Source organism: Helianthus annuus, chromosome 7 (genome assembly GCF_002127325.2).
Source record: "Helianthus annuus cultivar XRQ/B chromosome 7, HanXRQr2.0-SUNRISE, whole genome shotgun sequence".
NCBI lineage: Eukaryota > Viridiplantae > Streptophyta > Magnoliopsida > Asterales > Asteraceae > Helianthus > Helianthus annuus.
In genome coordinates, this window is record NC_035439.2 from 15,955,454 (window position 1) to 15,982,898 (window position 27,445).

General features: G+C 33.6%; 1 protein-coding gene and 1 pseudogene across 1 annotated transcript; both read left to right on the plus strand.

The window, feature by feature from the left end:
* The first annotated feature begins 673 nt into the window (after window positions 1-673).
* Window positions 674-1,626, plus strand: LOC118480160 (annotated as a pseudogene).
* Window positions 1,627-14,881: 13,255 nt separating this feature from the next.
* Window positions 14,882-16,493, plus strand: LOC110867985 (hydroquinone glucosyltransferase). Its single transcript, XM_022117049.2, has one exon. The coding sequence runs from the start codon at window positions 15,000-15,002 to the stop codon at window positions 16,407-16,409; it is 1,410 nt and encodes a 469-aa protein (XP_021972741.1). The 5' UTR covers window positions 14,882-14,999; the 3' UTR covers window positions 16,410-16,493.
* The last annotated feature ends 10,952 nt before the right edge of the window (window positions 16,494-27,445 follow it).

Sequence of the window (27,445 nt, forward strand, 5' to 3'; positions counted from 1 at the left end):
TCTGTCTATCTGAAATTGAAAAGTTGCTACTTACCAATGGAAGTACAGTGAGAAATTTTGATGATATGCCAAGTGTTCCGGACAATTATGTTTCATCGTCAAACAATCGATTGATAATGAAAGAATTATCGTATGACAGACTAGCTCTTCAAAGGGAACATGATTGTTATGTAAAGTGTTTAAATGCCGAACAAGAACAGATATATAAAATTGTTATGGAAGCGATTGAAAAAGGTGATGGAGGTGTGTTTTTCGTATATGGTTATAGTGGAACTGGAAAGACGTTTCTTTGGAAGACATTCTCAGCTGCATTACGATCAAAAGGTGAAGTTGTATTAAATGTTGCATCCAGTGGAATTGCTTCACTTTTGTTGGATGGTGGTAGAACTGCTCATTCAAGGTTTGTAATTCCAATCAACATTAATGAGAATTCAATATGTTCGATAGAGCCTAATACTGAGTTAGGTGATTTAATTAAAAGAGCAACATTGATTATTTGGGATGAAGCACCTATGACTCACAAGCATTGTTTCGAGGCTCTTGATAGAACAATGAGAGACATATCACGTTCCAGTCAACCGAACATGCAATCGAAGCCGTTTGGGGGAAATGTCATTCTATTTGGTGGTGATTTTAGATAAATTCTTTCGGTCATCCCTAAGGTACCAGAACAATGATAGTCAATGCTTCTTTGAATTCTTCTTATATATGGCGGCACTGTCAAGTACTAAAGCTAACTGAGAATATGAGATTAAGAGTTGGTTGTCAGGAAGCAGATTTGAAAGAAATAAAGGAATTTGGAGAATGGATTTTAAAGCTTGGTGATGGTCTGCTTGGTGAAGAAAATGATGGTGAGATTGATATTGAAATACCAGATGATTTACTTATTCATGACCAAGTCAATCCTATTTCTTCTCTCATTTCATTTATATATCCGGACATGAATAAGTTTTTGTGGGATTTAACATATTTCCAACAAAGAGCGATTCTTGCTCCAACTAATGAAGTAGTGGATTCAATAAATAAAGAGTTGTTAGAGAGTCTGCCAGGTGAAGTAAAGGTTTATTTTAGTTCAGATAGTTTATGCCAATCGGAGGAAGAATCAGAGCTTAATATGGCATTGTTTCCTCCTGATGTGTTACACAATCTTCGTTTATCTGGTTTACCTAACCATAAATTAGTACTGAAACTTGGTGCTCTGGTGATGTTACTCAGAAACATTGATCAGGCAAATGGATTGTGTAATGGTACACGTTTACAAATCACGAAGCTCGGAAAAGTTGTGACTTAAGCAAAAATTAGCACAGGGACTAATATAGGTCATCATACTTTGATTTCAAGACTGAAGATGACACCTTTAGATAAAAGAATACCAGTGAAGATTTCTCGAAGACAATTCCCACTTTCACTGTGTTTTGCTATGACAATAAATAAAAGTCAGGACAATCATTGGAGCGTGTTGGTTTACATCTTCCACGTCCAGTGTTTAGTCATGGCCATCTCTATGTTGTTGTATCTAGAGTAAAAAGTAGGAAGGGGTTGAAAATTTTGATTTGTGATAAAGAGAAACGAGTCAGTACAACCACTACTAATGTGGTTTACAAAGAAGTTTTACAAAATCTATGATGATACTAAACATCTGTCAACCTGGCAACGTCTGTTGGGTATAATGGAGGAAATGTTGTTTGGAAATGTTGGTGCAGTCATCTGTCGTCTTCGTCTTATGTCGAGTCTCAGGTTCGTTGAAGATCTGATCAGGCATGACATCAGTAAACAAGAAATTGAAGACTGGCCGTTTGAATGAAGCCTTTCCGTTTGAAGAGATGCTGGTCGTTTGAGTGAGGCATCCGTTTGAATTAGCCTTCCGTTTGAGTGATGAGTGACCGTTTGAAGCATGTTTCAAACGGATAAGCTACTAGTATAAATATCATTCAAACGATGACATTTGTAACGATTCGGAAATTTGATACCGAGGTGCTGCCGGTATTTCCTCTCATTGTAAACGTTGTTTATTGAATGAAAAAGAGGATTAAAGTGATTTTCTAGCTGTTTTCAAGTTCGTTTCTTAGTTTCCGCCTCTGAAACGGATTAGAGCTCTTCCAAACAACTCATTCAGGTCGCGAAACCGATCCTACAATTGGTATCAGAGCTCAGGACGAGGAGTTCTTGCCATATTCAGCTTGGAAATCTAATTTTCTACACTTTCTGTTCAAAGCCGATACTTTCCATGGTCAAAATCGGCTCAAAACTTCACACTGTGTTCGGAATTGTATACTGACAAAGCCTTGAATGTTTCAGACTGAAAATCGAAGTAAAACGGATAAAAATTGCCTGTCCGTTTGAAAATGTTCGAAAAATTTGCTGACGTCATTAGACCTATCATTTGAAACCAGATCAATCGTTTGAACTGATCGTTTGAAGACAGTTCCTATCGTTTGAAATCGTCCAATCGTTTGAAGTTTCATTTGAAATTAGAACCTATCGTTTGAAACCAGATCTGTCCGTTTGAAAGAAATTCTGTCGTTTGAAAAGTGATTCTGTCGTTTGAAATCACATCAGACCGTTTGAAAGCTTCTTGACCGCTTGAGATAAGACCCTGTCGTTTGAGTTTTGTCTGACCATTTGAAGTTGTGTTCGTTTGAGAAATTATCCTGTTTATCATGGATTCTGAGTTTTATAACGCTTTTGCAACACCGATGTCAGTGACTCAAAGTGCTATGATTGAAAATGAAACCGGAACATCTCAGAAACCACCCAAACTCATGGATATTGATGACTATAACGTGTGGTCTGAACGTTTTGGAAATTGGGTCGAGGCTTATCATCTAGATGCATGGGAACACACTAAAGAGCCGTATGTTAAGCCCACAAAGAACGATGTTGTGAATGGTACTCCGTTAACACTTAGAGAGATGTGTACTGCAGATAAAAAGAAATATCGAGATGAGAAATTGATGGTGAGTCTGCTTCAGCAAGCAATAAAAGAAGATATTTTGATACTGCTTCAACATGATGGAACTGCACATTCGATTTGGACAGAGTTGGAAGCAAAGTTTACTGGAAGTGACGATATGCTTAGGAATAAGATGTCTCTCATGAAAAAGGAATTTGATTTATTTAGGGGATTGAAAAATGAAAGTACCAAGCAAATAATTGATAGATATTGTAACTTGGTGAGAAATATGACGAAACTTGGTGTTAAGAAAGATACTGATGAATTGATTGAAAAACTTGCAGATGCGCTACCATATGAAACATGGGGAACATTTTTGATGATGCTGCGGTCAAACAAAACAGATTATAAGAAAATGACACTGGGAGATTTTATCAAGCATCTGGAAGCTCAGGAGATGGAGCAGAGGAAGATCGCTAGAATGAAAAACTATGATGGAGAACAGGATATCAGTTTGTACTATAAGATTGGTGCTACTGATTCTACAAAGTATTCTCCAAAGATCGAAACTGCTTACAGTGTTAAAGATTCTCCTGAGAAGAAGGCATCTCAAGGATCAAACAGTACAAGATTTTCATCATACGATCCTAATATCTCTGTAACAAAGAATGGTAGAAAACTTCAGTGTAACATTGTGTTAAGTCTTGAAAATGATCAAGACTACACTGAAGAAATTGCAAAAAACCAAATGTCTTTGTTAGGGATGATTTTAGAGTCTTATAGTTGCTTTGTTGCAGGAAAGATCGGAAATCCAATGCTCACGAAAGAGGATTACGATCAAATCGATGCTGAGGAAATGGAATTGATGGATATCAAATGGTGTATGGCGAGTGTGATGAGACGTGCTGAAAAGTTTAAACAAATTACAGGCCGTGATGATTTTCGTGATGCAAACGTTTCAGCTTTGGGTTTTGATAAATCTAAAGTTACGTGTTTTCGTTGCAGGGAGAAGGGGCATTTCAAAAGGGAGTGCAAAAACCGTGAAGCTACCGGAGCCCAGAATCCTTTTGGAAATAACGACTATCACAAGAAGGCCATCTATCATCAAATCACACCACCAGCACAGCAACAGGCACAAACAGCTAATGGGAGAGATGTGGTTGATAGAAAGGCATGTGTTGTTAGTCAGGGAAAGTATGATAATTTTACCTGGGAAAAGTATCTTCCGAAAGATAGCAAAGTGTGTTTGGTTGAACAAGATGATGAAAAGTTGGCTGAAGGTTTTAGTTGGGATGATTTTTGCCCGGATCAAGAATTTATGGCCAAAGAGATGTCCAAAAACACTTCTCATGCTTTCTTTGCTAATGCTTATGACTTGAAATGTGCAGAAAGGTGCAGAAAAGTCATGGAAGCTGCTGAAGAAAGACGAAGGAAGAACAAAGAAGAGGAAGAAGAGGAAGAGAGATTGAAGACCGAAGCGAAAGCTGAGAAAAGAAGAAGAGCTGAGTTTTTACAATCAAGCAGAAGTGTCAAAGAAGTTCCAGAATATGAAGTGAAGATTGATGCAGAACGAGTTGAAGTTTCTGAAAAGTGCATGAACTGTGATTCGTTAATCAAACAAAACAATGAGTTGTTGCACAATATTCACAAGTTGAAAGAATCGTATGACACAATGAACAAAGAAATCAACAAATATACTGATTCGAGTGGTGAACAAGCAATGGCGATGAATACTTTTAAAGTAGCATATCTTAGACAGCTGGATGATGCTAACTTTCATATCAAAAAATGTGCTGATTTAGAATTGGAGTTGGCAACTCAGAAGATAGAAACTGAGAAAGTTAAAAAGTTGTTAAACAGTTATTCATGTTCTTCTTTTGTTGTTGACAGGATTTATCCCGTAGTGGAGAATTTGAAGACGTTTGTAGAAATGAAAATGTCTGAAGAAGAGAAAGCTATGACTGAAGATGAAGGAAAAGTGAAATCTTCTGGTAAGAAATCAAGTGTGGTCTATAATAGATGTCTGCCCCCGGTCGAATATGGATTTATGCCTCGAAATCCAAATTCTGAAAGAGTCAATAAAGCAATCAATTTGCAATGGGAGTCTGGACCGTCGGATAACTTGCCAGAAAATATCGATGTCACATATATGTCATCCGACACAGATCATGAGTCAAAGATGATAAAAAGTGTGGTCGATCAGGTGTTAGACAAAGTTGACAGTGAAGAGTCAAATATGGAGTACAAATCCAAGTCAAAGTCTGAGTCCGATACGTCAAAGTCAACAGTAAAAAAGGACAAACGGGTTTATGATAACGAGTTTTTACTTTCGAAATCTAATTTGAATGATGAATCGGTCAAAGTGGCATATATTTTGAAAGGTTCTGACAAATTATATTCTGACGAGAGTTTTCCAATAAGAAGTGTCAGATTTGAAATGATTCAAAAGGTTTTCAAAATAACAGAAATTAATATTTCTGAAATAAAAGATTTAAATCTTTCCGGAAAACCTAAACAATACACTTCAAGAGTTCAACAAAGAATTAACAAGAAAATGGGTTACAATTGTGGTTATAATTTCCAAAAGAAAGCAAACCATAATCGTAATTTCAAAAAGAAAGGTCTTGGTTTTGTTCCACCGAAAAACTATAAAAATGAAAAAATGTATAAATCAAAAACTATGTTTGTTTCAGGGAAAACGTCAGAAGCTGAAAAAGAACAATCATTTAGAAGACAGACAAATCAGGAATTCCTTGCCAAGAAGCAAGAAGAACTGAAGAAGAATGAAGGTCCGAAGAAGATTGAGAAGAGAACGTGTTTTCAGTGCAAGATTGTTGGTCATGTGGCGAAGGATTGTCCAAAGACATTCAAGCCAAAACAGGAAGTTTCTGGAAAAATGAAAGAGAAAGTTGTTGAAAAGACTGAACTGTCAACCCGGAAGTTTACTGGCTTTGAAAATTCAACTTTTGAGAAAGGAGAATGTTCAAAGAGTGCTTCAAGAAGAAAAGATAATGTGCCAAATCAAAAATGGGTTGTGAAAGGTTCAGGTAATAGTTCTGGTGATGAATCTGATTCCATAAAATCAGAGGAGCCACGTGTTGAGAAAAAGGTTGAAAAGAAAGTTCCGATAGTGGACGATGTGAATTTCCCGCCACTGAATGCAAAAAATTACAAATCCAAAATCGGAAAAGTTGAAATTTCAAATCAATTCTATTCTGACAAGAAGAAATTTGATGTAGAAAAGACTTTCAACGGAAATGTGAAACGTATTTTTGGCAACATGGTCAATGGTAATGCCAAAGATGTTGAAGAATTTTACGCTGCCAAAAGAGGTGTTCACTGGTCCGTTAAAAGTAAAGAAGAAGAAGATGTTGTTACACCCAAGGAAGGTCAGGCTTGGGTGGATATATTTTTCAAAGAATAAAAACCTGACTTGCCGGAGATCCCAAGTTGGTAATCGTGGATCATGAATCGGCATTTTTCTTAATCTGTGTTTAAGATATTGCCGGACTTGCCGGAACTCCCAGGTTTGTAAGTGTGGAGTAGGAATCGGAACTTTGAGAATTCAACCAACAGATGGTAATTGGTTGAAAAACAGGTTTGAGTTGTATGTTTGTGATTGTTATAAGTGGTTCAGAATTTGAACTAGGTTGATCTAACAAGTGGATAAATCAAGGTCATTAAATTGAACTTGAATTAACTATCATTCACAAGATTGGTAAGACAATATGATGAACCACAAACCCGAACTTGTTATTGATAAATCTACAAGTGATAAAATCAATCAAACTTATTTTCTGGAAAAACCATTTTGATTAAAACAAACTTAAGTGTTTTGAAATCTAAATGGGAAAATAGTTTGTTGATAAGGGGAGTTCTGATTGTTTAAGTCAGACGGATGGAGAATTGAAGTGATTTGATATCAGTTGTCATGTTTTGTATAGCTTGTTTTCAATTTTTTTTAGATGTATTTGAATTTTAGGGGGAGTAAGAATTTTTTTAGAAAATCCAAAAACATCAGAAAATTTCAAAAAGACAAAAACATGATAAAACTGAAAAATGAGTTTGTGTTGCATAAAAGAGGAAATGATAGTACATCAGTGGACTATCACGACACGCTAAAGAAATGTATAGTCAAAAATGTGATAAACAATCTTACTGTGGATGTGTTAGTAGGTTTTCGCACATTTAGTAAACTGTAACGAGATATAAACCTAAAATCAAACTTGCTTTTCTGTGGGTTAACAAAACTGCTTGGATATATAGGTAACCCCTGAAATCTTGTTTGAAAGGTCCCGTATTCTGAGATACTAGGTCTTTATACTCAGTGATATCTGGGGTATTATCTCGGGACTTCTGCTGTATGGAAATACTGACCTAGTCCCCGGATAATGCTTTCTGCAAAAAGCTTTGAAATATAAGCTCGCCCTCAGCAAGCTGATGAAACAATAAAATTGATAGTCGCTACTGTTGTAACAAAAGATCCTCTAAAGGGGACCCACCAAAAGTCGAAGCCGTCATCTCTCTGCGTATATGGAAGTATCAACCCGAGCTCTCACGGCCCTCGCACATAACCCCTTTACAGATATCAGCTGTGGTATACTCACCTGTAAGACTGAATATTGGGATCTGGATACGGGAGTATATTCGAGTAGTGGGACACACAGATAAGTTTAAGTATCTAAGACACTAATTGCGTATCTCGAAACAGTTGAAATCTGTGTGAAAATTTAAGAGGACAAACATACTGACAATCTAAGTAAATTGTTTAGAACTTAAAATGTAATCAAGCTTAACGGTGTTTGTGATATGTCTCAAAATCTGATATGATCCTCTTGCACGAACTCACAAAAATATTGTCTGTAAATATTTCGTTTCTGCATTTACTTCTATTCAAAAATTCAAAAAGATTTTTGGTGTGTTTTAGCATAAATCTTGAAAAATTCAAAAAGATTTTCGACAACTGATATTGAAAAGCAGATTTTCAAAATTCCGAGTGCTAAACATGATGAGCAATATTTGAGGGGGAGTGTTTGTTTGAAATTTAATGTTTTCATAATCTAACCCTAAAATGGTTCATCTGGTTGGAAGATTTGTAATTGTTTTGATAGAGAGTCTGAATAGTGCGAGTGTTTACATTTGAAATATGTATGTGAGAGAGATTTACTTTGAGGTAGAGTTTTTGCAGGATAGGATGAAAAGTTGCTAGTCGGAAAGCCAGACAACGATCCTAAAGCTGATGATGCTGATGATCTGAAGAAATGCCAGCATATCGCAAGGGGGAGTCTGAAGACCTGCAAGAAAAGACTGAGAGTGAAGTCTAGAGACATATTAAGACTGAAGATTGTGATGACTCGACACTTCAGACTCGTCAACATCTGAGGGGGAGTCTGTTGGTGCAGTCATCTGTCGTCTTCGTCTTATGTCGAGTCTCAGGTTCGTTGAAGATCTGATCAGGCATGACATCAGTAAACAAGAAATTGAAGGCTGGCCGTTTAAATGAAGCCTTTCCGTTTGAAGAGATGCTGGTCGTTTGAGTGAGGCATCCGTTTGAATTAGCCTTCCGTTTGAGTGATGAGTGACCGTTTGAAGCATGTTTCAAACGGATAAGCTACTAGTATAAATATCATTCAAACGATGACATTTGTAACGATTCGGAAATTTGATACCGAGGTGCTGCCGGTATTTCCTCTCATTGTAAACGTTGTTTATTGAATGAAAAAGAGGATTAAAGTGATTTTCTAGCTGTTTTCAAGTTCGTTTCTTAGTTTCCGCCTCTGAAATGGATTAGAGCTCTTCCGAACGACTCATTCAGGTCGCGAAACCGATCCTACAGGAAATGTTTGTTGGAAAGCAATACAACTGTTTGAAAGCATCTGATACTTGCTCTGCATTAAGCTTATCCTGAGAACACATGTTGTTAATAACATTATTCTCTTAATATCTGTTTACTAACCTTTGTAATTTCTGTTGACTGACCTTTTTAACATGGGTCGACTAACATCTGGTAGTAACTATCTATTTAATCATCTGGCAAGCTCTCTTGGAGATAATCGATGACAGTTCTTGGTAAAGTCTGTTGGAAAGCAACAGAAGTTTTTAACAGTTAATAGACAACAGTAGTTTCCTATCAATATAATGGAATTGCTGTTGAATAAACCTATTGATCATTAATTTATATCAATTTTGTAAGTTTGTAGTATTTTTTTTACTATCTGTCAATATATGTTATGCATGGTTTTCTAAGAAACAACAGTGGTTTTGTTATCAACATAATGGAATTGCTATTGAATAAAGCTATTGACCATTAGTGTATATCAATTTTATAAGTCTGCACTAATTATTTTTTTACTATCTGTCAATATATGTTATGCATGGTTTTCTAAGAAATGACCCGTGTTTGCACACGGGTCTTACCGCTAGTCTACTATAATAAAAGAAACCAAGTTTTGGACACGTGTCATTCATTGAAGGTATCCTCAAATCTATACTTATCTTATATTATTTAAATAAATAAATAAATTAATATTAAATCTTATCGTACTTTAATAAAATATTATCTTCAAATCTAAATTGTTAATTTAATATATTTTTAAAACAAATAATTCCTACTTATCTTATATTAAACTAGGTTAGAACCCCGTGTATTACACGGGTTATATAAATGTAATTTTATATATTAAATAATAAAAGTTATATCTTTATGAACTCCGTATATTGTACGGGTTAAATAAATGTAGATTTTATATATCAAATAATAAAAAAAAATAGTTATATCTTTAAACACCATGTGTATTACACAGATTAAATAAATGTAATTTTGTATACTAAATACTAAAAACGTCGTATCTTTAAAAAAACCTGTGTGTAATCGGGTTGAATAAATCTACCAAATAATAAAAATATTACATCTTTAAAAACCCCGTATGTTACATGTGTTGAATAGATCTAAAAAAAGAGTTATATCTTTAAAGACCATGTGTATTACACGTATTAAATAAATGTAATTTTGTATATTAAATATTAAAAACGTCGTATCTTTAAAAAAAACCCATGTATAGTCGGATTGAAAATCTACCAAATAATAAAAAAAATTGTATCCTTAAACACCCCGTGTATTACACGTGTTAAATAAATCGAATTTTACATAGCAAATGATAAAAAGTTATATCTTTAAAAACTTCGTGCATTACACGTGTTATATAAATGTAACTTTGTATAGTAAATAATAAAAAAAAGTTATATTTTTAAAAATCCTGCGTTTTACACGAGTTGAATAAATATAATTTTGTATACCAATTAATAAAAAAATTTATGTTTTTTGATAAATTAGGATAACATTTAATATTAACTTATCTATACTATATAATAAAAGAATCTGTTTTGAGACACTTGTCAATCTCTTATTTAATCGATTAAAATTATTAATAATACTAAAAATAATAATATTTAATCTAAATTAATACAAATTCTTATTATTAATAATATTTAAACAAATCTAAAATCTAATCTAATACAAATTTTTATTATCAATAATATTTAATCAAATCTAATAAGAATTCATACGAATTCCAAAGTTGATATTAACTTTCAAATAATTTTAAAAAAATCCGCCTAACATCACCAATGTTTCTGTTAAATTTGATTAATTAATTTGTTCAACAAATCACTATTATCTTTATCATTCAGTACGGTAACCGATTTATCATAATACAACCTCCCACCTATTCAATCATATGATTTTTCAATCTTATATTAACTAAATAAATAAAAATTAATATTCAATCTTATCCTACTTTAAATATAAAAAAATCCGTTAGTTCAGATTAATATTCAATCTTATCCTACTTTAAATATAAAAAAAATCCGTTAGTTTTTTTTAAATATATTTTTTATTATTTGGTGTATAAAATCATATTTATTTAACCCATGTAATACACGGGGGTTTTTAAAAATATAACTTTTTATTATTATTTGGTAAACAATGTTACATTTATTCAACCCGTGTAATACAATGGTTTTAAAGATATAATTTTTTTATTATTTGGTATATAATATTACATTTATTCAACCTGTACAATACATATGGTTCTTATAGATATAACTTATTTTATTATTTAATATATAAAATTACATTTCTTCAACCCGTGCAATAAGGGAGGCTTTTAAAAAGATAATTTTTATTATTTGGTATATAAAATTCATTTATTCAACCCGTGTAATACATGGTGTTATAACCTAGTTATTTATATATATTTAATATAAGATAAGTAGGAAATAGAGGTATTTGTTTTAAAAATATATTAAATTAACAATTTAGATTTGATGATAATATTTTATTAAAGTATGATAAGATTTAATATTAATTTATTGTTTATTTATTTAGTTAATATAAGATAAGTATAGATTTGAAGATACCTTCTATGAATGACATGTGTCTAAAACTTGGTTTCTTTTATTAAAGTAGATAGATATATAAATAATAAATTATTATTAAATGTTATCCTAATTTATTAAAAAATATATTTTTATTATTTGGTATACAAAATTATATTTATTCAACTCGTGTAAAACGAGGGTTTTTAAAAATATAATTTTTTTTATTATTTACTATAAATATAAATTTTTTTATTATTTACTATACAAAATTACATTTATATAACCCGTGTAATACATAAAGTTTTTAAAGATATAACTTTTTTATCATTTACTATGTAAAATTAGATTTATTCAACACGTGAAATACACATGGTTTTTTAAGGATGTATATATTTTTTTTATTATTTGGTAGATTTTTAACCCGACTATACATGAGTTTTTTAAAGATATGACATTTTTAGTATTTAATATACAAAATTACATTTATTTAATCTGTGTATAGACATGGTTTTTAAAGATATAACTCTTTTTTAGATCTATTCAACACGTGTAATATACGAGGTCTTTAAGGATGTAATTTTTTATTATTTGGTAGATTTATTCAACCCGATTATACACGAGTTTTTTTAAAGATACGGCGTTTTTAGTATTTAATATACAAAATTACATTTATTTAATCTGTGTAATACATATGGGTTTCAAAGATATAACTTTTTTATTATTTGATATATAAAATTATATTTATTTAACCCGTACAATATACGGGGTTCATAAAGATATAACTTTTTATTATTTAATATATAAAATTACATTTATTCAACTCGTGTAATACACGGGATTCTAACCTAGTTATTGAATAAACAAATTAATATCCAAATAATTTAATATTTACAAACTCGTAAACTTATGTCAATTGGTATTTAAATTGTTTTTATATTCTTACGTAAATTATTCTACAAAGACTCTTAAAAATAAGAAGTGTATAAACATATAATGGATCGGAAAATATAACACAATGTCGAGCAAAATATAACACAATGTCGAAGAAAAATACATAATGAGTTACTAAAAGGACACGATAACACAAATATAGAAAAAACACAATGATGTAAACAAAAAGTTTAAAATCTACAAGCTAAACATGTAAAAACAAAAATCTAAAATCTCACATTGTAAAGTTTGATAAAACGGTTCCGATGCCATTTGAATGAGGTCAACCGGAGCCCGTTTGAAACCCTTCTTACGACTTATTATTTTTAGGAGACTTTGTATTTGATTTTAACCCTATATAACGTTTAATTTCTATTAAAGGGTAAAATATTATGTTTTATAATCCGTCTTTATTACGTTGACGTGTTTATTTTTACTAGTTTTTGAATTTTACAAATTTTAACAACCTCGTCACGACAGAAAATAGTCGTCGAAACCCGCAATCATTAACATTGGTTATTATAATTTATTAAAATTTGTCCATGCCTTAGATTCCTTGGAGTGGGGTGCAATTTGTGCATTTTTTTGAAGGATGGCGTCCCATAGCGCCCCGAACACCACGACGGACGGCGCTATGGGAGCTTTTTTGGTTGGTGGCGTCATGCACAAAGGAGCGCTATGTGTGTTTGGTTTTCAAACTTTGATCAATCAAAAATAGTTAAGGGTTTTTATAATTAATTAATAAACTTGAAAATTAATAATTAGGTAATGATGGGTAGGGGCTTTATGACTACGGGCTCTAGTGATATAACGCCCCATAAAGCCCTCGTGGGACGTGGCACGACATGTGTCGCATAACGCCCACAAAGGGGCTTTATGACTACGGATGACCTTAGTTGAAACAAAAGACGTCTTGGTTTTGTTTTACAAATTTCGAGACAAAATTGGTTAGGGGTTAAGATTATTTCATACCTCAAGACCGTTAGGTATTCTTGATAGCTTGGTCAATACTGGTATAAGTGTGGAAGGGGCGGGTGCGGTGAATATGTGCGGGGATGGGGTTCATCGCGCGGGCACGGTGTCCCCGGCCCCTATCGGTGTATGGTGAAGATCCAATTGCGTGGAGTGGTCACCGAGGTGGGGAAGAGGAGAGAAAGATGGTTAATGACGGGCCCTACCCTCTTCCAACCAATTACACATTTAACCTTTTTTTAAGAAAAAAATTGTTTGGGTGAAACACCCCTAGTGTTTAAGTGTAAAATGGAGAGCGAAAATGGGAGTTGACATGACATGAGTTGATTGACTAGATGAAGAGTTTACCACTTCCCATATGGGGAGCACCCCTTCCACCTTAATGACAGGGTCGTCTCCAAAAATCACAAAAAAAATTTTTGGCAATGTGCGAGATAAAAAAATGGGGTCCTATTCGAAAGTTTTCATTAATATAAACTCATCAATCACTATAAATTATATGGATGTAATTTAACTAGTTATTTTAGTTAATATTATGAAGTAACTTATTAACCAAAGAGAAAGATAAAGTTGACAAAATTAAGCATAGATGTCACCAACAAAAAAAACAAAAACAAAAAATAAGGTAAAATAAAGAATTTGGAGACGTCATGATTAGAACTTGTGTCTCCTTTTTGTTTAAGGAAGGCAATAACTACTAGTACAAGGTTTCATTTATGTTATTTTTCGATTCACTGCATATATATTATATCTTATATAAGATAAATTCGATACAAAATTAAAAAGATTTGGGCCCTCCGAGAATTTGAGACTTATATCGTCGCTCACCCCGCACCATACGGGCCGACCATGCTTAATGATCACCAGTTACCAACTTACCACACTCTTTGGTTAATAAGTTACTTCATAATATTAGTAGGAGACGAGAATTAATTCAAATGCTCGTAGGTGCTGTTGTCTTATTTTAACGTGTTTTAAATCAGCAATCAGCAAATGTTATAAGAATAAATTGTTTTAACACGTTAGAAGAATTTAAATAGACCAAGATAGACTATTTTACAATTTGAATTTTGAACGGGCACAAATCCAACTATATGCAATTTTTCTTTATTAAACTCCAATTTTAAAGAAGGGTTATGATTAAAAGTTGTAGTTAATTATATAGTTCAGGTCATGTAAACTAGTTAAAAATAATAAAATATCTAAAATCCAAAACAAATATAATACAAGTTGACAAAAGATCAAATACAAGTAAAGTCATCGTACAAAACGTACAAACTAAAGGAAAAGACAAAAAAAAACGCGGTGACATTTTTGTAATTATCAGTAACTATCAAAATTACTCTATAAATGATCATGTAGAGTAATTTTGATCTTTTGTAGAGTAATTTTATAAAATGTTCTTGTAAAGTAATTTTGTTCTTGTACATCAAAATTACTTTACAAGTGAATCAAATTACTTTCAAGTTTATCAAAAAACATACAATTCAAGATACTCTACAAGAACATTTTACAAAATTACTCTATAACATCAAAATTACTCTATTGAATCATTTGTAGAGTAATATTGATAATTACCCTACAAGCAAATATTTACAAAAATGCTACCGTCTTTTTTTGTCTTTTTCTTCAGTTTATACGTTTAGTACGTTAAAGTTATTTGCACAGAAACTTTACGGGATACAAGTTATCACATGATCAGTAAACATGATACGTGGGCATGATACGTGGGCAATGTAATACTACATGTAGTTTACGTTGATACAAGTGGGATGTATTATAAATGTGGATATAGATAGTAGGTGAACTCATGGTTTAATCAATAATGGAAACTCATATTGCCATTTTCCCGAGTCCAGGAATGGGTCACCTCATTCCACTCACTGAGTTAGCTCACCGGCTTCTCCTCCATCGCCGTCTCTTCATCACCTTCATTATCCCCACCGCCACCGGTTCTCCGGTCAAACCCCAAAATGACATCCTCAACGCCATGCCGGAAAACATTTCATCCATTTTCCTCCCTCCTGTAGACCTAAATGACATTCCAGAAGATGCTGCCTTAGAAACTCGGATAATACTCACTTTAACTCGGTCATTACCCGCTCTACGCCAGACCTTAACCGAGTTAACCGGTGAGTCGATAAGAAAAAGACCCTCGGCTTTGGTTGTTGACCTTTTTGGCCCTCCTAGTTTTGAAATTGCCAAAGAATTAAATATTCCAGCCTACTTGTTCTGTACTGTTTCTGCTATGTCATTGGTTAGTATCTTCCACATACCGATTTTTGATCAGATGTATGATTGTGAGTATAAGGACTTACCTGAACCGGTGAGATTACCCGGGTGTGTTCCGGTTCACGGAGCCAATATGCCTGAACCGCTTCAAGATAAGAAGAATGATGCATATGTTGGAGTGGTTGAGTCATCCAAAATGTTTAGCTTGGCAAAGGGTGTATTAGTCAACAGCTTTCTAGAGTTAGAACCGGGTCCGTTTAAGGCCATGGAAGAAGGTGACTGGTGTAAACCGAAAATTTACCCGGTTGGACCGTTGATACGGTCTGGTTCAGAGAACCAGACCGGTGAAGGGTTTGAATGTTTGAAGTGGTTGGATGAGCATCCGGTTGGGTCGGTTTTGTTTGTGTCATTTGGAAGTGGTGGTACACTGTCTCAACAACAACTAGATGAACTCGCCTTTGGGTTGGAACAAAGCGGTCAAAGATTTATATGGGTAGTAAAAAGTCCACATGGACATGGAAAATCACATACAAGTTATTTCAGTGTGGAAAGCCATCTTGACCCTTTTGGGTTTTTACCGGAAGGGTTTCTTGGGCGGGTGGAAGGCCGCGGTCTGGTTGTGTCGTCTTGGGCCCCTCAAGTTGAGATCCTTAGTCATGGCTCAACAGGTGGGTTCTTGACACACTGTGGGTGGAACTCGATACTTGAGAGTGTGGTTTGTGGAGTGCCTATGATTGCGTGGCCACTTTATGCGGAGCAGAAAATGAACGCGGTTTTACTGACAAATGGTTTGGGTGTTGCTCATAGGGTGGAAGTTGACGAGAATGGAGTGGTGGGAAGAGATGAGATCGACAAGTGTGTTAGAAGTTTGATCGAAGGTGAAGATGGACGTAAGTCGAGGCTGAAAATAAGTGAGCTCAAAGCTCTTGCTGCAGAGGCATTGAGCCCAGATGGTTCATCGACTAGTTCGCTTTTAGACGTGGCACAAATATGGTGTAACTAATATTATTGGTGTTTTATTTTCGTGTACTTATGTCATTAAAATAACTATTGATTATCAGTAATAAAAAGTCTTTAAGTTTGATAACAGCACCCCTATAGATACTCATCTCAATGCTACATCAAATTACAATTTAAAGTTAGAAACATACAAAAAAAAATTACAATTTATTCTACTACATTTTCATAGCCATCACAAAAATTACAAATCCAATCAATCTTCTTCAATTGTCTTGATTTTGTTTTAGCAATTCTTTTTCCTTCACTGAATTTGAGTTTTTTTCAAGCTCGTTCTTACTCTTCAATAGACCACCAATTCTTCTTTTTTCAGTGACTTTGAATTTTTCTTCAAGCTCATTCTTACACTTCAACAGACTAGGTATAAGGTCTATGAATCATTGATACATGTTAGGTTCAGGCTCAGCCCATAGAAACAAACTTTTTTTAGATGAAATCTATATATTATAATAAACAGAAACGAACTTTGGCCACTTAGCGTTCGGTTAAACTATTAAGTATCATGTAGCAACCTCTTAATCCATTGTTATTGTGTATAGGAGGGAAAACACAAAGGTTTGATCACAACGTATGGTTTAAAGTTTGTTGATTGAATAATACATACATACATACATACATACATACATACATACATATATATATATATATATATATATATATATATATATATATATATATATATATATATATAGTTAGGTTAACGTACAAATGCCCTTATCGTACAATACGTACGCGTCAATCTCAGCCGTCAGATCTTCATCCCGCATTGAAATCGTATGTTGGTTTTTTGTAACAATTTCGCATGTTGTTTTTTTAATATGCGATTTCATCAAAATTACCACATGCGAAATTATTACAAAAAAAAAACAACATGCTATTTCATCAAAATTATCATATGCGAAATTGTTACAAAAATCCAACATGCGATTTCATCAAAAATTATCACATGCGGAATTGTTACAAAAAACCAACATGCGATTTGAATTCAGGATGAAAGATCTGACGGTTGAGATTGACGTGTACATATTGTACGATAAGGGCATTTGTACAGTACACTTTCTCTCTCTATATATATATATAAATACATATATATAGGGTTAGGTTCATTTGTGAATCTCCCCTTATTTGTGAATTTAATGAACACATCTTAACCCTTGATTTAGTTTTAAGATTATAAGGGCAGGATTGTAATTAGTAATTTAAATTTTGTTTTTTATTTAATTATAATCCAAATTTGAGTTTAATTTAACACGATCAGTTTTCCATTTTTTGAATTCATAATTTGGGACAATAATAAGCTCGAAAGGTATTTTATTTTCATAAAGCCTATTATGTAGCTTTAAAGTTTACCAATTTATTGTTTTGGACATTCAATGTGCATTATTTTTATAATATATATATATATATATATATATATATATATATATATATATATATATATATATATATATATATATATATATATATATATATATATAGGATCAAGATCATTTCAGAACCAAAAAAAATTACAGAACTTACAGAACTCATCTAAACCATTAGATCATCTGATCAAGGGCTAATATAGAATGTGGCATTTTAGTAATAATGTAGAAGTTTAAGGATAATATATTAGATAATGAAGGGTAAAAAGGTAAAGTTTCATATCCCAAATTATCACATGTTTTTGTATATCCTGATTTCTTTCGATTTCAATATTTGATTTTTGACTAACTTCCTGTTTTTTCTCATTTGTAGATCTACATAAATCGAAAAGAATATAAAGTTGTTACAAAATCCACAAGTGCTAATTGGAAAAAATAATTCGGAGGATTTCACATAATCAAGGCCGTAATCGAAAAAGTATTCAGGTTCTTTAGATTTTCATTTATTTTCAAATCATTAAGCTATACTACGCAATTTGTTTTGGGTTATATTATATATTAATACACTTGTTCCATTTCTTGTTTGTTTTCTTATAATCAATGGATTCATAGAAGATGGTTCAACTAGTGCCTCCTTTAATTGTTATACAGTGATATTATAGATTTTTAAGATCCACACGACAAAGAGTTCTAACTATTTTTACCAACTATTTAGCTAGTTTAATGTATTCGGATAGTTATTTAACTAAGCTAAATTTATTACTGAAATGATTTATAACATAAAAATATTGCATGCTAGGCGTTTGAATAAATGTTTACATATACGTAAATTCTTTAGTTACACGTATGTCGAACAACTACATATACGTAAATGGTTGACTTACACACCTGTAAAGCATGTTTCAAAAGTAGTCATTGTTTTTCTTTAGTTTAACATTTTAGAACCTATTTTTAGATTTTAATTTTATTTATTATTTACACTTTAAGGTACAAATTTTAATATACAAGTTAATTACATATATCGGTATGTTATTAAGCTTTTGATCCTACTCTTATTTACCTTGTTTGTTGTTATTGTATTTATAATAGTTTTTGTGATTGTAGGCTTTTGATCCATTTAAAGTGTTCATATTTCTTCAGAATCACTTGGGAAAATCAAAGGAAAGAGAAGGGGGCCAATGAAAATACATGTGTTGATATCAATTTTTCAATAGTTTGATTATACACATGTGTAAATGTCGATTTATTGTTACATATGTACCTGGATATCTATTAACAGATGTGTAAACGTAGATTTGATTTATGTTACAGTTAATATAAATTTATTAAATATATTTTCTTTTGTTATTTACATGTACACAAATGTGTTTGTTATAATAATGATTAAATATCTATATGATGAATGGTATGAAGAAATTTATGATGAGTATGAAGATTTAGAAATATGTAAACAGGTTATTTACACGTCTGTAGAAATTAAAAGTGATTTACACATGTAAACATATAATTACTTTGAAAATGATGATGAACATGTAAATGTATAAACCTAAATGTTCATGTTATTTGATCAATAAAAATAGAGAGAGGAGAGAGAAAGAGAATAAAAAAATAATGAAAAAAGAACGTAATATTTAACAAATTACTATTATATCCTTTTTATTTAGTTTTAATCTAAAATATAATGATTGGTTTAAATTGGTTCTGCAAGTTCTATTTAAAAATAAGGTTCTGCAAAGAATCCAACCCTATATATATATATATATATATATATATATATATATAGAAAGTATAATGTACTTCTGGGCTTAACCTACATTAACATACATGACAAAAAATATAACGTGCGTTATTATCATAGAACGTGCGTGATTATAGTCCCATGCGTGATTATACCCCTGATCCAACGGTTACTATTGTCTCCTACGTGATGTATGATAAGGCTTTTTGTATGTTAACCTTACTATATATATATATATATATATATATATATATATATATATATATATATATATATAGGTAGAGTGTAAAATACAAATGCGCTTATCGTACGATACGTACGCGATCATCCCAGCCATTCGATCAGGTGCAGATCTGGTGCGAATTCAATACATATCGCATGTGAAAAAATGGTTAGCATGGGGTAGTGTAAAAAATGGCATGGGGTGTGTAGATGGACAAAATCGCATGTGGAAGATTGAATATCGCATGTGAAAAAATGGCAGCATGGGGTAATGTGAAAAATGGCATGGAGTGTGTAGAATCGCATGTGGAAGATTGAATATCGCATGTGAAAAAATGGCAGCATGGGGTAATGTGAAAAATGGCATGGGGTGTGTAGAATCGCATGTGGAAGATTGAATATCGCATGTGAAAAAATGGCTAGAATGGGGTAATGTGAAAAATGGCATGGGTGTGTAGATGGAGAAAATCGCATGTGGAAGATTGAATTCGCACAGTTCGTACAGTTCGCATGGAGGTATGAAATCGCATAGGAGATGAAGATCTGACGGCTGAGGTTATCGCGTACGTATTGTACGATAAGCCCTATTGTACGTTAACTGGCCTATATATATATATAGTGTGAGGTTCATTGGGGAACACTAAAAAAGTGGGGAACAGTGGGGAACCAACTCAAACGAACTCCGACTGGACTCATTCCAGCGGCGTTGGAACCGGCTCGTCGAACCCTAACTAGGATCTCTTAACCCTAAACCCTAAATCATAACCCCTGAACCCTAAATATATTAGGGTTTGGCTTTTAGGGTTTAGCTTTAGAGTTTAGCCTTAGGATTTAGATTTAGGGTTTAGCTTTAGGGTTTAGGGTTTAGCTTTAGGGCTTAGGGTTTAGCTATAGGGTTTAGCTTTAGGGTTTAGTTTTAGGTTTAGCCTTTAGGGTTTAGCTTTTAGGGTTTATAGTTTAGATTTTACGGTTTAGCTTAAGTTTTAGCCTTATTTTTTTAGCTTTAGGGTTTAGAGTTTAGGAGTTAGGATTTAGGGTTAAGAGATCTTAGTTAGGGTTCGACGAGGAGGGTTCTAACGCCACTGGAATGAGTCCAATCGGGGTTCGTTTGAGTCGGTTCCCCGCTGTTCCCCACTTTTTTAGTGTTCCCCAATGAGCCTTCCCCTATATATATATATATATATGTATGTATGTATATATATATATATATATATATATATATATATATATATATATATATATATATATATATATATAGGGGACCGCTAAAATAAAAACCACCTCCAGTTGTAAGAACTACAAGAACCACTTTCTAGCCATTCGATCTAGAAGATGGATGTATAAGATTAAAAGTAGTTAATATTAATATTAAAAGCTTTTTGTCTTATTATGTTTTTAATATTTTTTTGTTAAAGGGTATATAGGTAAAATTGCTTTTTTTGTCTGTTTATACATATTATTTTAAATTGCCTTTTTTGTCTCATTCATTAATTACTTTTTGTCTTAATAATTTTTTATTAAGAAACTGATTTTTTTGTTTAAAGACTTTTTTGAAATAAGATATTTATGATAATTTTTTTTACGATTTGTTTAAAAAAACGTTTTGAAGATCCGTTTTTTACGCCCCATTCTTACGCCCGGTTTTACGCACCGTTTTTTAGCGCGCCGTGTTTTACGTCCCCTTTTTACGCGCCTTTTTTTGCCCCGTTTTTTACGTCCCGTGTTTTACGCGCCGTTTTTTTGCCCCGTTTTTACGTCTCGTTTTTTGCACGCCGGGTTTTTCAAGCGTCGTTTTTTTTCGCGCGTCGTTTTTACCCCGGTCTTTTTCAAGCATCGTTTTTTTAACGCGCCGTTTTTCAAGCGTCTTTTTTTAACGCGCCGTTTTTTTACATGTATTTTAACGCGCCGATTTTTTCACTTTTTACCTTTTACGCTTTACGTAAACTTTTTACGTTTTACGTAAAACTTTTTACGTTTTACGTTTTACGGCTTACGTAAAACTTTTTACGTGTGACGTAAACCTTTAACGTTTTACGTAAAACTATTTAAGTTTTACGTTTAACATTTTTTTTACAAAAACTTTTTTTTACGTTAACCTGTTTTTTCAAAAACTTTTTTACGCAAAAACAAACGCACTCAGAAAACGCAAACTCTGGAGGTGTCTCAGATATATTGTTATCATCATCGACTAGGGGGGAAAAATAAAAAACCAACAACATCAAAACAAAGTGTATCTCACAAAAAAACAGGGTTTGGCTCAGATTATCCGTTAATCAAAAGGCTGCAAAAGTGGGGTTGCAGGTTCAAAAAACCTACCCTCTACCGTCCTTGCCGCCATCGTCATAAAAAATCTACGTTTTTTTTTCCATCATCGCCGCCCAATCCAACGGATCAAAACCCACACAATCAAGAATACAAATCAAAAAACAGAAATCAAAGAACCCAATTCTAACCCCCAAAACATATAAAAAATACCCATCAGAATCAAGAACACAACTCAACCCCCAATTCGGGCGCCAGGGGGCACCACCAGCACCACCGGGCACCATTGGCACCGCCGCTGTGACCACCACCGTTGCCGCCACCTGAAATAAGTTCAACCAACAAGACCCACTAAAATTGTTTAAGAGAAACAGAGCTAACCAAAACACCCAAATATGTAAACAAGTCAACTAAGTTCAACCAACAAGGTCTGAGAGTAACAGAGCTAAACAAAGTCATTGCATCATGAGACCTTTGTGATTTGATCTTTTCTTTTAGTAACAAGCCTCAATTTTTCTCAAAGAATTTTTCTCGAAGCTTCATTACCTTCCTCCTCCTTATACAGTAGAAAATTCCTAATATAGCATACTTTCATGAAAAATTACCTATAATGAATATAGATGAAGAAGACTTTGAATTGTTAGGGTGTTCACAACCATTTTCTATTTTTGCATCGCCAAAAGATCATGATGGACAAAGAACAATTATAACTCCCCAGGAGTATTCTTGCAATCACCATAGCAAGGTCTCAGAGAAAAACAGAGCAAACCAAACACCACCGTCGCCGTCAATTCTCACCGGCACCCTCACCATTGTCGTCGTCAATCATCACCGGCACCCTCACCGCCGTCGCCGTCAAACGATTGAAACTCCGACGATTGAACTCCGTTGCCGTGAAACCCACCACCAGAACCTGCCCTTCGCCACCGTCGTCTCCGGCGGTCCGGCGACTGAAACTGGTGTTGGGGGTTGTTGTGGTGTTAGATATGGGAGTAGGTGGAAGAAATTTTAGAGTTTGGGTAGAGGTGGGAGACGGTGGTGTTTGGGGGTAGCCGGTGTGGGTGTGGTGCCGGTGGTGAGAAAAGAGAGTTTCATAAACTGAAGATGATGAAGATGATGATCTCTTCATCTTCATCAGAGATGAAGAGAGAGTTTCAAACAATGAGGATGAAGAGAGAGAGAGTGAGAAATGACATAATAAAGAGACAGAAGACAGACTGACAATTGAAATTGATATATAAAGAAAATTACCTAAATACCCTTTTGGTTGGCATAATCTGATTGGTGGAGAGTGGTTCTCACAGTTCTTACAACTGGGGGTGGTTTTCATTTTAGCAGCTCCCTATATATATATATATATATATATATATATATATATATATAGGGGAATGTTCATTTGAGAAGAAATTTAATGTGAGAAGAAAAAGAAGAAAGGGTATATTAGTAAAATACTATTTCATTTATAACTCATATCATTAATTTTTCTCTTTAATTAATTAGTTAACTAATAATCATTAATTATCCTACATATTTTTTTTTTGAAAGAAATTATTATCCTACATATAATCTACAAAACCTACACATATCAAAATTTTCCTACATATACCCTACACATTATACAATTTTATCCTGCACAGTCGAAATTTATCCTACACATCTCGAAATACATGCTACACAGCTCGTAATTTATTCTACACAACTAGTAATTTATTCTACACTTTAAATTAAGTTGTTTTTTTTAATTTAGAAAAAGTATATATATTAAAAAGGAGTTACAAATTTAATTTAGTTAGTTATTAAAGTGGAAGAATACAAATTAATGATTTATGTAAGTTTACCAATATACCCTTATATTAAAATTAAAGGCAAATATTAAATGAAGTAAAATGAAACATTCTTATTGGTTGAAACTTCTACTTTTTTCTTCTTACAAAAAAATTCTTCTCATTTGAACCCTCCACTATATATATATATATATATATATATAAATATTTATTTATAGAATTGCGCTAAAATAAGAACCACCTCGAGTTGTAAGAACCGTAAGAACTTTTTGATCTGGGGCGAGGTGGACCATTTTTTTTCATAAACGTAGATGCGTGTATTATAAACACATTTGTTAAAAAAAGTTCAAAAAAAATTGTCGTGTGTGTAGTTTTGAGCACCACAAGTTTGTGTTTACGGGTACCGTAAATTTTCCGGTAAGATTTACGGTACCCGTAAACACAAACTTGTGGTGCTCAAAACTACACACACGACATTTTTTTTTAAATTTTTATTTTACAAATGTGTTTATAATACACGCATCTACGTTTATGAAAAAAAATTTTGGTCCACCTCGCCCCGTATGGTGTAGTTCTCACGGTTCATACAACTCGAGGTGGTTCTTATTTTAGCGGTCCCCTATATATATAAGGGACCGCTAAAATGAAAATCAACTCCAGTTGTAAGAACCATGAGAACTTTTTGATCCGGGGCGAGTTGGACCAAATTTTTTTCATAAACGTAGATGCGTGTATTATAAACACATTTGTAAAAAAAATTAAAAAAAATGTCGTGTGTGTAGTTTTGAGCACCACAAGTTTGTGTTTACGGGTACCGTATTTTTTGAATTTTTTTACAAATGTGTTTATAATACACGCATCTACGTTTATGAAAAAAAAAATTTGGTCCAACTCGCCTTCGTACGGTGTAGTTCTCATGGTTCTTACAACTGGAGGTGGTTTTCATTTTAGCGGTCCCATATATATATAGGGAGCCGCTAGAATGAGAACCACCTCGAGTTGTAAGAACCGCGAGAACTACTTGATCCGGGGCGAGGTGGACCAGTTTTTTTTTTCAAAAACGTAGATGCATGTATTATAAACACATTCGTAAAAAAAATTTTAAAAATAATGCCGTGCGTGTAGTTTTTTACACCACAAACTTGTGGTGTAAAAAACTACATGCACGACATTTTTTTTTTTAATTTTTTTACGAATGTGTTTATAATACATGCATCTACGTTTTTGAAAAAAAAAAAAATTGGTCCACCTCGCCCCGTACGGTGTGGTTCTCGCGGTTCTTACAACTCGAGGTGGTTCTCATTCTAGCGGTCCCCTATATATATATATATACTATTATAAAAAGGAGAAGTGATGGATATGAATGTAATTTTACATCACATATAACTTTAAAAGCAATATGTACAAATAAAAACAACACATTTGAGGGAGATATAATAGTAATTAACATTAATTTTTAAGACACCAAAGGGGTATAATCGGTAATTTGCCATCTTCTAGAACCCTAATACTAAATAGCAGCCTTCAATTCATTTAATTCACTGGAAAACCATACGATCCATCATAAATTCCTCATCAATAGCACCTTAGTACATACGATTGAAGAGTCCCAAACCACCGCCACCCTCCTTTCCGGTTTTGTCTCCGCAATTTGTTCCCCCCATCACCGCGTCTCGAATAGTCGCCACCGGTGCTGTGCTACACATCCACCGCTTCCTGGTTTTTGCCTCTGCTCGTTGGTGTCGCAAACAGGCCATCTCAAGTATTCATTGGCATCCGATTTGTTCTTCTTGGTTACGATCCTCTAAAAAACTCACAGGTTTTAAAAGTTTTTGTTTTTGTTTATTAATTTCTGTACATGTATCTGATTGTTTCATATGATGGATACATTCATGTGTTAAGAGTTTATAATTGGATTATTTGTTTGTTTGTTGTTTGATTTTTTTTCTTTTTAGTTGAGTGCTGTTTGTTAGTTAGGATTTGAGTTATTTATTAGAATTATAGGCAGAAATTGTAATTTAGAATTGATTTTTTTTTTAATTTAAGTTGTGTTTACAGGTTTCACTGAAGTTTGTTAATGGCGGAGCTATTAATGTCGGTAAATACGGTCCGAATTGCACTCATGTTATTCTTGATAAGCTTGTTTGGGTTTTAAAATTTTCATTTGTGGTACCAAATAATTGGGTTTCTGCATGTTCAGGTCTACTCTGTCTTATATCAAAAACCCATTTTCTGTTTTAATTCCCATGTGTATTAATCTTTGTACTCAAATTGTACCATAAAGAACAGATTTGTGATTTTAATCGACATATATGGCGAAAAAGTAAGCAGCAATCAAAATCAATTTATTCTTCGATCACCGTCTATTAAGAGGAAACGAACGGACGAATGAACAGAGCAAACACGCATATTCGGTTGCGTATGCGACCGTTGTGGCGGCAGAAGTAGCGGTGGTAGCCGCCCATGCTGCCGCTGAAGTCGTTCGCTTGACGTCCATTGCGCATCCGTCGAGTAAATCCGCAGAAGAAATGGTTGCTACCAAGATTCAAACAGCTTATCGCAGGCACTTGGTAAATTATGTTAGCACAATAAATATTTGTAAAACAGTTTCTTGATCTGTGTGGTTACATAATTATATTGTTTTCAGGCGAGGCAGGGCGTTGCGTGCTCTTAGAGGGCTTGGGCAGTTGAGATCGGTGATTCAAGGTTAATCGGTCAAACGCCAAACAACGTCGGCGTTGAAATGTATGCAAACATGGCTCGTGTACAGTCTCAGATTCGGTTAAGGCGTGTGCGTAGAAAGTCTAAAGAAGGAACAGAAGCCAGTTTATGAAGGAAACAGGGGGCTCATACCCAAAGTACACGACTGCTGCTCATACGCCTATAAGAATCACGAGTGTGAATACTACACAAAGTGTACAGCATAGGCACCACCGACACCAGTTTTTCTTTTTTGGTGGTTTGGAGTACTGGATCGGGATGGTGTGCTGGAAACTCCTTTGCAATCAGATCCTAAGGCTGAAGAAGTGGCAGGGTATGTGCATTGGCTGCTAATTTGTTGCATATTGTTACTAAAGGTGCAAAATATCCAGGGTTGGGTAACGTTCGAGGCATATTTTGGGTCGGCTGAATAATGCAGATTTGTTTTATCTACCACAATGGTTATGATTGCTTACATTTATTCTACCTTTACAAGACTTGTTGTTAGGGTCACTCTTGTTATTTGTCCATTTACAAATGCTAAAGATGATTTGTATCCTAATTTTTGTTGTTAATGGTGGATTTTCTTATGCAGGCGCTTATGTTCTTTTAGAAACATGATGAGTTAATGCTCAAGGACCGTTACCACAACTGTCATGTTGCCACACCATTCGGTAAGCATATGCTCAGGTATGCAACGAGTCACCCCTCATCTTAAGTAAAGGGTTTTCATGCTAAAACTAAGGCCATATATGTCAATCTGAATTAGGCCTCTCAACTCTCACCATCTGATTCTGATATAAGGCATTGTTAATACTTCTGTGTAGTGCAGCATGTAATGTAACAATTTTTTAATAAGTTCCTGACTTCCTGTTAGCTGGTTATCTTTTCATGTAAGTTTTGTTAGATCCCAGATAGTTTAAATAAGTTTATTAGTGTCGGTTTTGAGCTG

What these genes read in the sequence shown, in the direction of transcription:
- LOC110867985 (XM_022117049.2), top strand. Translation starts at nt 15,000, where the DNA reads ATGGAAACTCATATTGCCATTTTCCCGAGTCCAGGAATGGGTCACCTC.